We start from the raw sequence: 17,862 nt of genomic DNA on the forward strand, positions 1-17,862 counted from the left end.
CCATGGCTGCTGGCTTGAGCCCAAAGGTCACTGGCTTGAAGCCCAAAGTCGCTGGCTTGAGCAAGGGGTCACTGGCTCAGTTAGAGCCCCCTGGTCAAGGCAGGTATGAGAAAGCAGTCAATGAAAAACTAAAGTGATACATCTATCAGTTGATGCTTCTCATCTCTCTCCCTTCCTGTCTGTCTGTCCCTCCTTGCACGCACACTAAAAATAAAATTAAATTAAAAACTTCTATTTAAAATAGGCAACAAAAACAAAGTTCTTTTAGTTTAAGTTTTGAAACAATTTTGTCATGTTTCAGCCATTTCTGTATATATTTTATGGAGTTACTTCCTTCTCTAGCAAAGATGTCAAAATAGAAGTTCAAACTCTAGACTTCTTTTCACTAGCCACGTCCAGCTTTTACTGCTCTACCCTACTGTTGAGGGTGTGTGTGCTGTTTTTAAATTGGCTAAAACATTAAATACAAAATTTTCACTAATTGAATGTCTTGTGGAGAAAGATGATTGATTGATTGGTTGGTTGGTTGGTTGATTGATTGATTGGAGAATTTGTACATGTCATCGCTGCAAACCATTGTTGAATTTGATAATTCACGTTTCATTTCCAAAGATGTGCTTTCTAAGAACCTTTTCTTTGTCACGTCTCGTTTTCCCCGCACTGATGTTAGCAGCATTAGAGGAGCACTTTTCATAAAGAAATCAAGTTTTGGTTACGTATGTGGTGATTTCATGATGGGAATAGACAGTTGGGAATCTAGTTGGATTGTTGATGCCAGGCCCCCTTATGCTGCTCATTACCCCCATGCTCAGTAGGTGAGCTTCAAACCTGCGTCCTCAGCAGCACTACAGTGTACACAGGGATTGCCAGCTTAATTGCCAAAATGTATGGAATCACCCATCCAACCTTCCACCCTCTATGACTTGTATCGGGGAACTTTAGTTAAAAGCCCTGAGTGAATGTCTCTTGGATGCAAACACCAAGAAAGCATGAGTGAGTGACCTTTGTGCAGACATAAAGGAATGCATGTGAACAGGCGTTAGGAAGTTTGCCTACCCGTAGAGGTTCTAGATTGCCCCTTTCTTTATGCTTGTTAATTAGCAAAAAAAAAAAAAAAAGGAATGTACTGACCCAAATTAGCCCTTTCTCCATGTCAGCAGAATGGCCATTAGTCATTCTTTTCCCTTATCACCTGACCTCCCTCCCTTGTGATCCTGTTACCTCTGTGCTGCTTCTGCTTCTGATCAATAAAAGCTGAGGGAGAAGGAGACTCAGGAGGTCCTCTTTGCCTCCCTTGGCAGGTCTGCCCCTCTTCCTCCTGACATAAAGTTTGTGTCTTGAGTAGGTTTTTTCCATGCCACACCGGTAGTTCCCAGCGGGCTGGAGCAATACACCAATAGTTGAAATTATTTATTGTATGTCTGGAGCCTCCTCTAATATGGAAGGAGGAGCAGAGTTATTGAAAATAATAGAATCTTTTTTCTTTTCTAGTAGCTATCAAAAAGTATGAATAGATTGAACTTGAGATTAAATTGTTTCTTATGCCTAGTAGAGGGTTTTTTTGGTTTACTTTTTGTTTTTATTGGAAAATATTACATAACTTAAAATTAACTGTTTTAAAGTGTATAATTCATTGGCATTTACTATATTTACAGTGGTGTGCAACCATTTCCTCTGTATAGCTCTGGAATGTGTCATCACCTCCAAAGGAGACCCACGCCCATTAAGCAGTCATTCCCCGTTACCCTCTCCCCAAGTTCCTGGCAACCACTAATTGGCTTTCTGTCTCTGTGGTTTTAACTATTATATTTTATATAGATAGCATCACACACAATGTGACCTTGTGTGTCTGGCTTTCACTTATGTTTTTGAGATCCATCCACCTGTGGCATGTATCAGTGCTGCTTTTCTTTTTGTGATCCGGTTCTGTTCCATTAAATGGGTTTACCACCTTTTGTTTATCCGTTCATCCATTGATGAACATGTGGAGTGTTACCACCTTTTGGCTGTTGTGAACAGTGCTGCTATAAACATTTGCATACTTGTTTAAATATCTGTTTTCAATTCTTTTAGGTATATACCTAGTAATAGAGTAATTGGGTCATGTGGAAATTCATGTTTACCATTTTAAGAAATTACCAAGTGTTTTCCACTGCGGCTACACCATTTTACATTCTGGCCAGCAGTGTATAAAGGTTTTATTTATTTATTTGTTTGTTTGTCTTTGTGCGCACACGTGCATGAGAGAGACAGGAAGGGAGAAAGATGAGAAGAGAAGCATCATCTCGTAGTTGCGTCATTTTATTTGTTCGTTGATTGCTTCTCATGTGTGTTTTGACCAGGGTCTCAAGCTAAGCTAGTGATCTTGGGCTTCAAGTCAGCAACCCTTGAGATCATGTTGATGAATCCACGCTCAAGCAAGCCACCCTGTGCTCATGCTGGCAACTTTGAGGTTTTGAACCTGAGACCTTAGTGTCCCAGGTCAGTGCTCTATCCACTGTGGCATCACCAGTCAGGCTGAAGGTTTTTTTTTAAGAGGTTATAGTTGTATATTTTACATTTAAGACTTTGATTCAATTTGAATTAATTTCTGTATAAGATAAAAGATTTCAAAGTTCTTTTTTAAATTTTCTTTGTGGATATCCAGCTACCTCGGTGACAATGTTATTTTTCAAAGTAAGTATGCCATTTAAAAGGAGTCTGAAAGTATAAATGCCATATACGTACTCTCATTTGTAGATGTTTATTTGTTCTGCCATTTCTCTTTACTTAACCAATTTGAATAGAAGGAAAGCTATTTCCTGATTCTGATTTGTTCTTTCAGACTTCATACTGACTGCTAGAGTTAGTTTACTGTGACATTTTTCCCCATCAGCGGGCACAGTAGGTCTAAGGTAAAACTTTAAATCACTTTGATGTTGAGAAGGCACTGAAACATCTCTGAGCATGTTTTCCAAGCTTTACAACTGAACATGCAAATAGTGATTGTGTGCCTGAAATGTTCACTTTTGAGAGAGATTTTGTCCTTTGATATATTGAGATTTGTGCCTTAGACTCTAAAATAAGTAAAAGTTACTAAGTTAGAACTGGCATTTAGAATTCTGTTGGAATTAGAAGTAAGGTTCAGTTTGGAATAGTGCTAGAGTCCTAGTCTAGCTGTATCACTGAATTGTGACTTCAACAAGTTTTATTCTTTTAATCTATAAAATACAGGTAATACTGATTAAATATTTATTTCCCAAAAATAAGCATAGGGAATGTGCTTTTGAACCAGTCAAGTTTGAAAGGTATAAATTGGAATCACTGAAGATTATTCAAGCAAACAGGGAATCGGGCACTTAGAACGTTGTGGAGGGTCTGGTGCAGTGAAGTTCAGCCTCCCGTCCCTAACTGAGCAACCACCCCAGATTAGAAAACCGGTCCTGCCAGGAGTGCTACCATGGCGGCCGTCACAGCCAGTCCTCAAGCACAAAGCTGGTGTATCAGCAGGAGGGTGTAATCTAGCTGATGCTGCCATCATCAAGTTCTGGTAGATCTTGTCTCCTTCACTGGTGTGGAACAGCGGCCTCTGCCTCCCACCAGTAGAACCTACCCCACATCCATAACTATTGGCAGGTTATCTGGGAAGTACTGTTTTTAGCCTTTGGGTTTGTTTGTATATATACCTACGGACGTGCATACCTACACACGCTGTTCTGATCAAACAGACATAGAAAGTGTGGGAAGGCCAATAGCACAGTGGTTGTAAAGTACAGTGAATGGAGAGTATTTCAGATTGATTTAGCAGCAGCAACAGAATGGGAGGCAGTGTGGCACTGGGGTTATTAGGAGCACAGACTTTAGAATCAAAAGACTTGGTCAGTTTCTGTCTGCCTTTGTCTATTTCACTAGCTGGGAAAGCCATTTTGCCTTTCTGTAAAATGGGAATTCCGTATTTCCCCATATATAAGACACACCTTAATTTTAGGGCCTGAAATTTCAAAAAAAATTATATGACATAAAGTTATTGAACTCAAGTTTTATTCATCATAAAATTCATACAATTCCTTAAGCAGGAAATGCAAGTAAAAATATCTACAACCACTGTATAAGACGTGCTCAGTTTTTAGAGCCCAGATTTTTCAAAAATGCATCTTATACATGGGGAAATACGGTAATACTTTGTGTAAGAGGGTACAGGGATTTTTAAGAGAATATATACTTAAAGCACTAAGCAGAAATATAAATACTAAGTAAATGGGAGCTCTTATTGCTATTGATGTGATTATTCATCACCTTTATTATCATCAAAAGTATTTGTACATCTGTGTTGGCCAGAATTGCTCTTAACAAACATGGACAGTTGTTCTAAAGTCAACTTCTGAAAGTGGTAGGACCCAGCCTTTTCCCCCTGTGATGTTAAGGCCTACGTGGAATAGATGGTACCTATTTATTTTAAACAATATAGGATGTTGTTTAAATAGACTTAAACAATAAAGGATATATATTTGCTGATTATGAGATGACCCCAAACTATTTTGGTAAGGTCTTCACCAATCCCTAATTAACAAATCCATAAACTTTATTTTTTCTTTTTGAGGCTAGAGTCTAGAAGTCACTTTAAACTGGTAAGTACTTCCGGCCCAACCGTCCAGCGTGTAGTCTCAACTAGGTATTGTTCGCTACTTTACCACGTATGTTACTTGGATAAGGGGATTTGTGAAGATCTTCAGGGAAAGTGCCTATAAAGAGTATCCTTAAGGCTTGAACTTACCCTTGTCATTCCCACTCACCTACCCGTTAGGCACTTTCCCTGGGCAAGCATCCCTTTATAGTACTTGTTATATTGCATTGTAACTTTCTATACCTCTCGGTGGTTTTCAACCTTTTTCATCTCGTGGCACACATAAACTAATTACTAAAATTCTGCAGCACACCAAAAAATAATTTTTGCCCATCTGACCAAAAAAAGGTACAATTTTGATTCATTCACATTTGACGGCTATTGTAGTGTTGGCTGTTGTCATTTTTTTTATTTGACAATCGAAGGGGAAAGAAGTCAGTGCCTCTGACTAAATAGTCAGGTACTGCATGTTTTAAAAATTGTTGTGGCACACCTGCTAAATATTGCTGTACTGCACTAAGAGATCCTCGGAGTGCAGCTGTCGTCTTACTCGCCTTCATCCCGATGCCTAGCTTTAGTGCCTGCAAAGTGCTGCTCAGTAAAGGTTCAGTGACTAAGCAAGTGAGTATTAGATTGGTCCTGACTAGAATCATTTCACAGAGACTAAACTGAGGAGGAGGAAGAGGGGGATGGGCCGTGAGATGGAGGGGAGGGATGGGGTGTGGAGGGAAAGGAGGGTAGGAATTAGTGGGGGTGTCATTTGTTGGGCAGAGAGAACTCTCCTGTCCTTTAATGTATCCCGAGGCCAACCAAGAATCTAACATATATTGAGTGTTCAGTAAAAGGTATTTAAATGAATGAATGAAAACTGGTTTAACCCTAGTCCTAGAATAAAATGTGTAAGATAGTTCTAGAAACAGACATTCCTGTTGCCTAGAACTGGAACCCTAAATAGCTATTTCCTTCTCTGCTTTCTTTTATTTTAAGTTGCTTTTTTTTTTTTTTTTTTTTTTAAGATTTATTGATTTTAGAGAGAGGGGAGGGAGGAACGGGAAGCATCAATTTGTAGTAGTTGCTTCTCATATGTCCCTTGACTGAGCAAGCCTGGGGTTTGAACTGAAGCCCTCAGCAGTCCAGGTCGAGGCTCTATCCACTGCCCATTGCAGGTCAGGCTCCTCTCTGTTTTCTTACTCCATTGCTGGACTGCAGGGAGTTTGGTTAGCGCCCTTTAGCGTTCTCTACCTAGCTTGAACTGCTGTTTACGCTGCTATCCTGGAATTTAGCTGGGCAGGGGGGAAAGGGGACCCTCTTTTCCACCATCCTGCCCACCTGCTTTTGGTCTGTAACATCCCTCCCAGTGACAACTCCTTCGCCCTGCAAGTCTGTTTTCTTCTACCATCTAAGAGGAGAGGTGGCACTTCCTGACCTTATTAGGAGATTGGAGCCCACCCCTCCCTCCTAACCATGTACAGCTTTGTCCCTGGTTACCCAAAGCTCTGCTTATTCTAGCCTGCAGTTCTGTCTTGCAGTTTGATAACCCTAATGGTAGATAAGATCAGACTCTTAAGTTTTTTCCAGTGTTTATATTGTAAAAACAAAAAATATTGCTCCCCCTTGATAATAAAAAGTTGTCTGTGAAGGAATATTTCTCCTAGGCATTTGAGTTAATACCTTTAACATCAATGTGCAATGTTTAGAAAGGTTATGAAGAAATGAGATCAAGAAGAGTTACTACTGTTTACCCTGTTGAAACAATACTAAGGATTGGAGACATTTTTGTTTTTTCTTTGGAAAATAAATGCATGGTGAATAGTAGTCAAAGGAAAGTCCTTAATTAGGATTTGGATGCCTCTGTTCCAGTTTTTATTCATTATATTCTCTTTTTTTAAAAAACAGAAATTTATTTTCTGTTGTTTTGGAGGCTAGAAGTCCATGGTCAAGGTTCCGGCAGGGTTGGTTGGTGAGGCCTCTCTCTGTTTCTAGATGGTGCCTTCTTCCATGGCTTTCTCTGTGCGAGTGTGCTGAGAGACAGCATGCTCTGGTGACTCCCTCTTCTTATGAGCTTGCCAGCTTATTGGATTAGGACCTCACCCTTAGAACCTCGTTTAGTTATCATTACTTCCGTAAAGGCACTATCTGCAATACAGTCACATTGGGGATTGGACCTTCAACATATGAGTTGGGGTGGGTGGAGGGAAGACATCCAATTCAGTTTGTAGCAGATGTGAAATATAGCAGTCTGGACATTTTGATATTGTCTATGACTTGATAAAAGTTGAGAAACAAAGGATGTCAAAGGGAGATTTCTAAGAGAAGTAAGTGTTGAGATCTTAAAATATTGAGGATAAGTCAGTTACTTATCATTCGCCCTGGTAAGTCTCCAGTGCCAGCTGTGGCCTAAAGTGCTGGCTTGAGAGCAGTAGTGTTTCCTCACACGGACGTGCGCAACCTGCTTTCTGGTTTTAGCCTGTAGCTCCCATAGCTCTCCGTGTGGAGCCCGGTCATCAGATTCCATGTCTGCAGGCAGCCTTCTCTCCCTGCTCCTCCGTATGGATGTCACACATCCTCCACTGTCCTGGTGCACTCCGCTCCGGCCCCACCCCGCCCAGGGTTCCCTTTTCCCCAGCAAATCTGTGCTCTCACCTCAGACTCCTCCACCTGAGGGGCGAAGGCCAGTTCCCTTAGGATTTCATTTCCTCCTTCTTTCTCAGCCACCTGGGCTTGTCATCACTTCTCATTTGCATCTTCCACTCTTCCTTCCTTCTGGATTGTTTCATGTAAAGCCAGTAGCCATGACCACCATCACAGCAGCTTGGCCCATGCAGGTTCGCATTAGATTCGGACAGACAATAATGAAACAACGGAGCCAAGAACTGGTGGGCCATTACCTTTAATCGTAGCTTGCACCCAGCGGGCAAGTAAAAACACACACTGGGCTCCAAAACCCACTCATTCAGTGCTCACAAAGCTACTGACTTATCTGAGTTTCCTAGAATCAAAGGTTTCTAGCTCACCAGCCTTATTCACCTCTGTTCCCCATCTCCTCCTCTCTGCACAAACTGGCTTCTACTTCAGCACTCCGCCATCTTGGCTGCTTCTCCTCTCCTCCAGTGGCCTTTCTCTGCTCTCCTCTCCTACAGCATGGGCTCCTCCAAAATCGTAATCACTCCCCCCCCCCCCAACAACATGATCTTTCTTCCTTTTAAAACCTTTTGGTGCAGAAGCCCTCCCCCAACACATTAACATAATCACGCCCATCCCAAGCAAGGGCAACTAATACTATCACATGGGCGATGGGCTTCCATGTGGACAGTGCCATCTTTAACAAAATGAGCATAATATATTTTATCTGCTGAACATTCATCAGATTGCTCTAGTCTAGTGTATTTATTTATTTATTTATAGTACAGTTTTGTTTGTTTTACTCTTTACCTTCAGGAGTTAAGTAGAGTCTACGTGGTTTGGTCGTGTGTTCTGAGCAGTAGTCAAACTACATGGGTCATAGCATAATTGATTCATTTTAGCTCCACTATGATTTTATTTTTTACAGACCTAATTTTAGTATAACTTAATTTCAGGGAGGAATGAAGGGTTTTAATGTCCCTGGTAACAGAAATTCATTTTGAAAACATTTATTTATTTACTTACTTACGTACTTATAAAAACTCCCATCTAAGGAAGGAAATCAGCAATAGGGATCTTTCTATAAGCTACTTCTCATTGTTTCTTGTTTGCCATTTTTTAAAAACTTGTTTCATTGTAATGCTTGAAAATATGCTGAGAATGGAATTTTAATTTTGAATTATTTTTCTTGTTTGAAACTGAAATTATAGGGGTTTTTACAACATTTCCCCCAGTCAGTATTTTATTTGGGGGTCAGGGGACAGAAGAGCAGTCTTTTTGAGTTTATTAGGAAGGAACCATTTAATGACAGAATTGAACACTTAAGTTTTATTTTTATGATGTTGACTTTATTAAATTCTTTGGCACTACATTCATGCAGTGAGTTAGTTATTTGTGACCATTTCTTATAGGTCAACCATTAAAGCTAACCTGATGATTGTTTTAAAATAAACAGAATTTATGCCTTTCAAAATGTTTTTCGTTTTGGTTAATTCAGTATAACTGACCTCTCATTCTCAAGTGCTCTTGCAATATGAAAAGGGAAGTTGTAAATTTTTAAAAAGTAACTCAGTTAAATTTATGGTATTTCACCATTTGTTGGCAGGACTTTGTGTCATTGTATCAGGATTTCGAAAATTTCTATACAAGGAACCTGTACATGAGGATTAGAGACAACTGGAATCGACCCATCTGTAGTGTGCCTGGGGCCAGGGTGGACATCATGGAGAGACAGTCTTATGACTACAACTGGTCATTCAGGTAAGTCTGGTTTGGGATTTTTTTTTCTTTAGAGAGAGAGACAGAAAGGGACAGACAGGAAGGGAGAGGAATGAGAAGCACCAACTCATAGTTACATCACTTTAGTTGTTCATTTATTGCTTTCTCATATGTGCCTTGACTGGGAGGATCCAGCCCAGCCAGTGACCCCTTGCTCAAGCCAGCGACCCTGTGCTCGAGCCATCGGAGCCCGCATTCAAGCCAGCCACCTTGGGGTTTCAAACCTGGGTCCTCAGTGTTCCACGTCAATGCTCTATTCACTGCTCCATACCTGGGCAGGTAGGGAAATTATTTAACAGAAACAGTAATTTTTTTTCACTTCAGAAAATATTTCATTGCCAGTTTCACAGTATTTTGTCAAAACAGCAGTGGAAGCTGAAAGTACAATACAACATGATTAGTTTCCCTGAATATTGTTCATTGTTGCTGAGGTGTTTAAAATACATTTTTTATTAGTTTGATACTTATTGGGTTATAGTTGAAAACAAATTTTGAATTATTAAAAGAGAACAAAAGAAAAAACAAAAACTACCCTTTCTGCAATGCCACTTCCAGAATCAAGTATCTGAGTTTATTTCTAGACTTTTTGATTTATCAGATGATACAAGGAAATACAGTGTTTTTACTTAAATGAATTGAATGGTTTGAAAACTTTTTATAGTCACAAAATTTTATTTTGTTGTTTAGATTGCTGAACTATTGATTGCTTTGTCAAAGAAAAGACAAGCAATACAAATAAATTGTAAGTCCCCATTAACAGCTAACCACTGTCTCTCTGTGAGTCCACTCCCTCACAGATCCTCACTCCCCAGAGGTACACTGTTATCAATTTGTTATGTATTATTCCTCCAGATGTTTTCTGTGGGGTATGTATGTAATGTATCTACTAGGGTTACACACAGATAGTTTTAGACTTACAAAAATGGTATTATACTGGCCCTGGCCGGTTGGCTCAGCAGTAGAGCGTTGGCCTGGTGTGCAGGAGTCCCGGGTTCGATTCCCGGCCAGGGCACACAGGAGAAGCGCCCATCTGCTTCTCCACCCCTCCCCCTCTCCTTCCTCTCTGTCTCTCTCTTCCCCTCCTGCAGCCAAGGCTCCATTGGAGCAAAGATGGCCCGGGCGCTGGGGGTGGCTCTGTGGCCTCTGCCTCAGGCGCTAGAATGGCTCTGGATGCAACAGAACATCGCCCCCTGTTGGGCATGCCGGGTGGATCCCGGTCGGGCACATGCGGGAGTCTGTCTGACTGCCTCCCCGTTTCCAGCTTTGGAAAAATGAAAAAAAAAATGGTATTATACTATAGAAATCATAGTATGTCTTGTTTAGTTTTGTTTTTTTACTTGGCAACATCCTTCTTGGGTATATTTAGAGTGAGCTAATTATTTGTAGTGGCTACTTAGTATTCTACAATATTGATGTATATGGTGTCTACATGCAGGTTTGGCTATATCAGCCTGTGTTAAAAAACCCCAAATCTCGCCCTGGCTGGATAGCTCAGTTGGTTAGAGCAGTGGTCCCCAACCCCCGGGCCGCGGACCAGTACCGGTCCATGGGCCATTTGGTACCAGTCCACAGAGAAAGAATAAGTACCTTACATTATTTCTTTTTTTTTTTTAATTTTTTATTTATTCATTTTAGAGAGGAGAGGGAAAGACAGAGAGAGAGAGAGAGAGAGGAGAGACAGAGAGAAGGGGGAGGAGCTGGAAGCATCAACTCCCATATGTGCCTTGACCAGGCAAGCCCAGGGCTTCAAACCGGGGACCTCAGCATTTCCAGGTTGATGTTTTATCCACTGCGCCACCACAGGTCAGGCATTATTATTTCTGTTTTATTTATATTTAAGTCTGAACAATGTTTTATTTTTTAAAAATTACCAGATTCCCTCTGTTACATCCGTCTAAGACTCATTCTTGACGCTTGTCTCAGTCACGTGATACATTTATCCGTCCCACCCTAAAGACCAGTCCGTGAAAATATTTTCTGACATTAAACCCGTCTGTGGCCCAAAAAAGGTTGGGGACCACTGGGTTAGAGCTTCATCCCGAAGCACAGAGGTTACTGGTTTGATCCCCAGTCAGGGCACATATAGGAACAAATTGTCTCCCTCTCGCTCTCTCCCTTCCTCCCTCTAAAATCAATAAAAAATAAACATTAAAAAAAACACACCAAAATGTCAAGTTAAAAGGTCAGCAGTTTATTTCTTGTCTATGCCTAATGTCCATATTAGGTTGGTTGGGTGTCTGAAACCCACTTCGGGGTGGTTGGCAGACTGTCTGCGCTTCCACAATTTGGAATGTCAGTGGTTTTGTGCCTGAGGAAGGGACATGGTTAATTGTATAGTGACTCCCAAAGGCTTTTATGCCTGTCCTTTCACATGTGTGTGGACATTGCATTGCTGAGTCACAGAGTATGTGTATCTTTCTGTGGATATATACTATCAAACTGCCTTCCAAAAAAAGTACTCGCTGATACTCTTATCCCCATTGTCTGAAACTGTCTGACCAATCTGGATATGGTCAGTTTTTAAATTTTATCTGGTGAAAAATGGTATTTTAACTTTCATTTCAGTCACTGGTAATGAGTTTGAGCCGCTTTTCTCTCTCTTTTCTGTAGGTGGTGCTTCCTTTTGTGTTGCCAGTATGTTTATTATCACATGCAAATATTTGACTTGCTCATGGGTTTATGAACTTTCATATTATTGAAATACAGGTACACAGGGAATACAATTAAAGGTGTAATAAACATGGGTTCGTACAACTATCTTGGGTTTGCACGGAATACTGGATCATGTCAAGAGGCAGCTGCCAGGGTCCTCGAGGAGTACGGAGTTGGTGTGTGCAGCACACGGCAGGAAATTGGTGAGTTTAGGCTGTGTTTGGCTAGGAATAATACTGATAGAGACCTAAAATATTAAGTGTCCAAATATGTACTTTATTATATAGTTTAGATCAGGTAAAGAATTCTTAATTTTTCTGAAATGATGGATGGTTTTAATGCTTTCAACACATTTTGAGATATATTTATCTTTTCCTTATGTTATATATATGGAATATCTTGAGAAAAATTCCATACTGTTATTTCATTTTTAACTTTAATATTGACTTCACTGACTTTTGCAAATGATAGTGGTTGAAGAGCACTGCTTAATATCTAAGCCCGTGAGCATATAAGGGTTAATCTGTTTCTATACTGGTAATTTGGAGCTAATAAAAAATCCTACCTTTTAGGACTATTTTAAGAAATAATATGGTAAATACTTAGTAAATGCTAATTCTTTTTATTAGTAGTACAAGTCCATATAACACAAAGGATTATAAATTTATGTGAAGAGACTTAATTTATTTACTAAAAAGCAGATTCTAAATTCTTCCATTTTGTTCCAGCGACTGGTAGCCTTAGAAGTTATCAGGCATCTTGCTGGATATTTATTACTGTGAATCACACTGATACTTCGTGGATTAAAACAATTCAATTAATATGATTTATTTTAATAAAGTAATGAATGGTCCTTACATTTGGAGTTTGGTAATATTCTCTCCATTAACTTATTCACACAGGAAACCTAGACAAACATGAAGAACTAGAAAAGCTTGTGGCCAGTTTCTTGGGAGTAGAAGCTGCTATGGCATATGGCATGGGATTTGCAACAAATTCAATGAACATTCCTGCTCTTGTTAGCAAAGTAAGACTTAATCTGTCAGTAATGAAAACTCCCTCGTGTATGTCTTATTTGTTTTATAAAGCACTCAGAGCAAGCCAGAAACTATTGTAAACTTTAGGCTAAACATAGTCTACCCAAAGATATTTCTATCACAAACTTTTGGATAAGTATATACGATAGAAATTTATATCAGTTGAAGCTTTCTGACAAGAATCCACAATCTTTTCCTCTTCTATTAAATTACTCTTACCTTCTTCATTTTATATATTTGTAAAAGGATTCTAATAAATAAACCTTCATAAAAGGCTAAAATTATGGAATAAAGAATGTTTAGCCTGACCAGGCGGTGGCGCAATAGCTAGGGCATCAGACTGGTGTGCAGAGGACCTCAGGATCAAAACCCAGAGGTCGCAGGCTTGAGCACAGGCTCACCTGCTTGAGCGCAGGGTCTCTGGCTTGAGCATGGGATCATAGACATGACCCCATGGTCGCTGGCTTGAGCCCAAAGGTCACTGGCTTGACCCCAAGGTTTCTGGCTTGAGCAAGGGGTCACTCACTCTGCTGTAGCTCCCCAGTCAAGGCACATATGAGAAAGCAATCAATGAACAACTAAGGAGCCACAATGAAGAATTAATGCTTCTCATCTCCCTTCCTATCTCTGTCCCTATCTGTCCTCTCTCTGTCTCTCTCTCTCTGTCTCTGTAAAAAAAAGAAAAGAAAAGAACATTTAGTTTGGAAAGTTATTTAACAGGTGGTTTTTTCTAAACAGAAGAATTTGAAATACTTGTTCTCACTGTAATGTATGTTGCTCAGAGATATATGAGCAAATTGTGTGTCTGCATATATGTTAATAATAATGTAAGTTAAAAGTAATATATATGCATGCACATTTAGATTGTGTATTTTCTTTTCTGTGGGTAGAGTTTGTGAGGAGACAGTAGAAGAGATAAGAGACATTATAAATCACATTTTAGCAGATTGTCACTGTCATTTTGAACAGTTCCTCAAAATATTCTCATTTTAACAATGATATTTATAAATAGTATATTGAAAAAAAAATCAGTAGATTAGTCAGAAGACTTGAGTTTTTGTTAGGTTGGTTATATGGTTGAATTTAGCTATGTGGCTGTGACCAGTGCCACAACCTTTCTGAGCCTCAGATTTTCATTTGTAAAGTGAAGTACTTGAATTCGTTTAATTCTGACATCCTTTTTGTTATATAAATGTATGGTTCCCCAGGGAACATATTGGAAAAGAGAAAACAAATAGCAAGAGAAGAAATTTGAACCCAACTGTATTGCTATCACATGAAATGTAAATGATTTATACATTTTACGTAGAAGATAGAGATTGTCAGATTAGACAAACTGAATACCATAGGTTTCTATCAGAATCTTAATTTAAATTTAAAGGCTCAGATGGGCTAAAAGTGAAGGGATAGAAAAAGATACAGCATGCAAACAGTAATCAAAAGGAAGTTGACATGACTATATTAATATCAAGATTTCAGAGCTAAAACTATTTCTAGGGATAAAGAGGGACATTGTATATAGTGATCAAGGAGTTACTCTATTTGGAGGACATAACAGTTTTAAATGTATAGGCACCTATTATCAGAGCTTCATAATGCATGAAGCAAAAATTGATGAGACTAAAAGGAGAAATAGACAAATGTAGTATTGTAATTAGTGATCTCAATAATTGATAGAAGAATTAAAGTGAAAATCTAAGGATATAGAGCACTTGAAAAACACTATTAACCAATTCATTTATGAAACATTTAACCCAACAAAAGCAAAACACTTAACAAGATACACCATTTTCTGGGCCATTAAACCAACCTTAATAAATTTAAAAGAGTTGAAATTAATCAAAATATGTTCTTTGACCATAATGAAATTAAATTAGAATTCAGTAATACAAAAATATCTGGAAAACCCTCAAATAATTGAAAAGAAAACAACACACTTTTAGATAACTAATGGGTCAAAGAAAGACTTGAACTAACTGGAAATGTAATACAATTTGTGGGATGAAGTTAAGCAGTGCTCAGATGGGAATATATAGCTTTAAATACTTACATTAGGAAAAAGAAGAGTTTCAAATCAATCATCTAAACTTCTGCCATACTAAATTAGGGGGGGGAAAGCAGATTAAACCCAACAATTCCAGAGGAAGGATACAATAAAAGTAAATGCAGAAATCAGTGAATTAGAAAATAGACAATAGGAATCACTTTTTGCAGATGATATGATCCTATACATTGAAAACCCCAAAGACTCCACAAAAAGACTACTAGAAACAAACCAATACAGTAAGGTCGCAGGATACAAAATTAACATACAGAAGTCCATAGCCTTTCTATATGCCAACAATGAAATATTAGAAAACGAACTCAAAAAAATAATCCCCTTCACGATTGCAACAAAAAAAATAAAATACTTAGGAATAAACATAACAAAGAATGTAAAGGACCTATATAATGAAAACTACAAAGCATTGTTAAAAGAAATCGAAAAAGATACAATGCGATGGAAAAATATTCCTTGTTCTTGGATAGGAAGAATAAATATAATCAAAATGGCCATATTACCCAAAACAATTTATAAATTTAATGCAGTTCCCATCAAAATTCCTATGACAATTTTTAAAGAAATGGAACAAAAAATCATCAGATTTATATGGAACTATAAAAAACCCTGAATAGACAAAGCAATTCTAAGGAAAAAGAATGAAGTTGGGGCATTACAATACCTGACTTCAAACTATATTATAGAGCCACAACAATCAAAACAGCATGTTATTGGCAGAAAAATAGACACTCAGACCAATGGAACAGAATAGAAAGTCCAGAAATAAAACCACATATATATGGTCAAATAATTTTCGATAAAGGGGCCAACAATACACAACGGAGAAAAGAAAGTCTCTTCAACAAATGGTGTTGGGAAAACTGGAAAGCCACGTGCAGAAGAATGAAACTCGACTACAGCTTGTCCCCTTGTACGAAAATTAACTCAAAATGGATCAAAAACCTAAATATAAGACCTGAAACAATAAAGTACATAGAAGACATAGGTACTAAACTCATGGACCTGGGTTTTAAAGAGCATTTTATGAATTTGACTCCAAAGGCAAGAGAAGTGAAGGCAAAGATAAATGAATGGGACTACATCAGACTAAAAAGTTTTTACTCAGCAAGAGAAACTGACAACAAAATAAACAGCCAACTAAATGAGAAATGATATTTTCAAACAACAGCTCAGATAAGGGCCTAATATCCAAAATTTACAAAGAACTCATAAAATTCAACAACAAACAAACAATCCAATAAAAAAAATGGGAAGAGGACATGAACAGACACTTCTCCCAGGAAGAAATACAAATGGCCAACAGATATATAAAAAGATGCTCATCTTCATTAGTTATTAGAGAAATGCAAATCAAAACTATAATGAGATACCACCTCACACCTGTTAGATAAGCTATTATCAACAAGACAGGTAATAGCAAATGCTGGAGAGGCTATTTGCTATGGAGAAAAAGGAACCCTCATTCACTGTTGGTGGGAATGTAAAGTAGTACAACCATTATGGAAGAAAGTATGGTGGTTCCTTAAAAAACTGAAAATAGAACTACCTTATGACCCAGCAATCCCTCTACTGGGTATATACCCCAAAAACTCAGAAACATTGATACGTAAAGACACATGCAGCCCCATGTTCATTGCAGCATTGTTCACAGTGGCCAAGACATGGAAACAACCAAAAAGCCCTTCAATAGAAGACTGGATAAAGAAGATGTGGCACATATACACTATGGAATACTACTCAGCCATAAGAAATGATGACATCGGATCATTTACAGCAAAATGGTGGGATCTTGATAACATTATATGGAGTGAAATAAGTAAATCAGAAAAAAACAAGAACTACACGATTCTATACATTGGTGGGACATAAAAACGAGACTAAGAGACATAGACAAGAGTGTGGTGGTTACTGGGGGTGGGGGGCAGGAGGGGGCATGGGAGGCGAGGATGGGGAGGGGGAGGGGGAAGGGCACAAAGAAAACCAGATAGAAGGTGACAGAGGACAATCTGACTTTGGGTGATGGGTATGCAACATAATTGAATGACAAGATAACCTGGACATGTTTTCTTTGAATATATGTACCTTGATTTATTGATGTCACCCCATTAACATTAATAAAAATTTATTTATAAAATAAAAAAGAAAATAGACAATAGGAGAAAACAAATGAAATTGATAGATCTTGAGCTAAACTGGTCAGAGTAAAAAGAGAGAAGACAAAACTTACCAGTAGCAGGAATGAAGAAGGTACATCACCACACATCCTACGGATATTAAAAGGGTATAAGGAAATATTAAGAACAACTTTGTTTTGTAAATTCAACAACTTAACTACTACAATGGACAAATTTCGTGAGAGACATAAATATATGATTCTTTTGACTTCACATTGATCATAATATATTTTGGCATTATAAACTTGAGATTCTTATTTAGAATTTCTTAAAATTTTTCACACTAAATGGTTAAAATAAATCTCAACCTACTTCTGTGTGCTTACAAACTCTTTTAACAATCACTATCTAGAATTAGATGTCTTATATATGACGTGGAATATACTACCTTAAACATTTATTTTGCAAATCAAACATTATAGTTGACATATTATTAAATATAATTTAATTCAGTCAAGGCAGCACCTAATCCAGTTTTAATATTTCTTTAAATCTTGTACTAAATTTCTCTGTGAGATGATTGGTGATTCAGCTGAAAGTCAGAGGCAGTGTATTAGCTAAGAGCATCTGTTCTGGAAGCAGAAGCTTTGTATTGAGTCACTTACATACATCTTTGTGACCTTGGGCAGGATTTGTAACTCCTTAGTTTCCACATATGTAAAGTGGGGATAATAACAGTACCTACCTCACAGATCTGTTGTGAGGATTAAAAGTAATAATATGTTGACAACCTTTAACATAATGCCTGAAACATGTTAAGCATTTAGATGTTAACTGCTGACACTTAATTTTTATATTTGAATAAAGAATATAATAGAGCCTTGTAGTATATTAAAAGGAAAAACAGATACACAGAAATGATCAATAAGGCTAACAGTAGGTGATAAACAAAAAGAACACAATTATATTGCAGATTTTGCCAGAAAAAAAATC

The 17,862-nt window shown here is 38.2% G+C and overlaps 1 protein-coding gene across 1 annotated transcript in view; it reads left to right on the plus strand.

Moving 5' to 3' along the window:
• SPTLC2 (serine palmitoyltransferase long chain base subunit 2) overlaps positions 1-17,862 on the plus strand; it is a 105,005-nt gene that overhangs the window by 33,349 nt on the left and 53,794 nt on the right. Inside the window, exons 3-5 of the mRNA XM_066278315.1 lie at positions 8,832-8,986; positions 11,711-11,859; positions 12,559-12,683. Of these exons, the coding sequence (XP_066134412.1) occupies positions 8,832-8,986; positions 11,711-11,859; positions 12,559-12,683 (429 nt within the window). The remainder of the gene's footprint in view (positions 1-8,831; positions 8,987-11,710; positions 11,860-12,558; positions 12,684-17,862) is intronic.

Source organism: Saccopteryx bilineata, chromosome 4 (assembly GCF_036850765.1).
Source record: "Saccopteryx bilineata isolate mSacBil1 chromosome 4, mSacBil1_pri_phased_curated, whole genome shotgun sequence".
NCBI classification, from domain to species: domain Eukaryota; kingdom Metazoa; phylum Chordata; class Mammalia; order Chiroptera; family Emballonuridae; genus Saccopteryx; species Saccopteryx bilineata.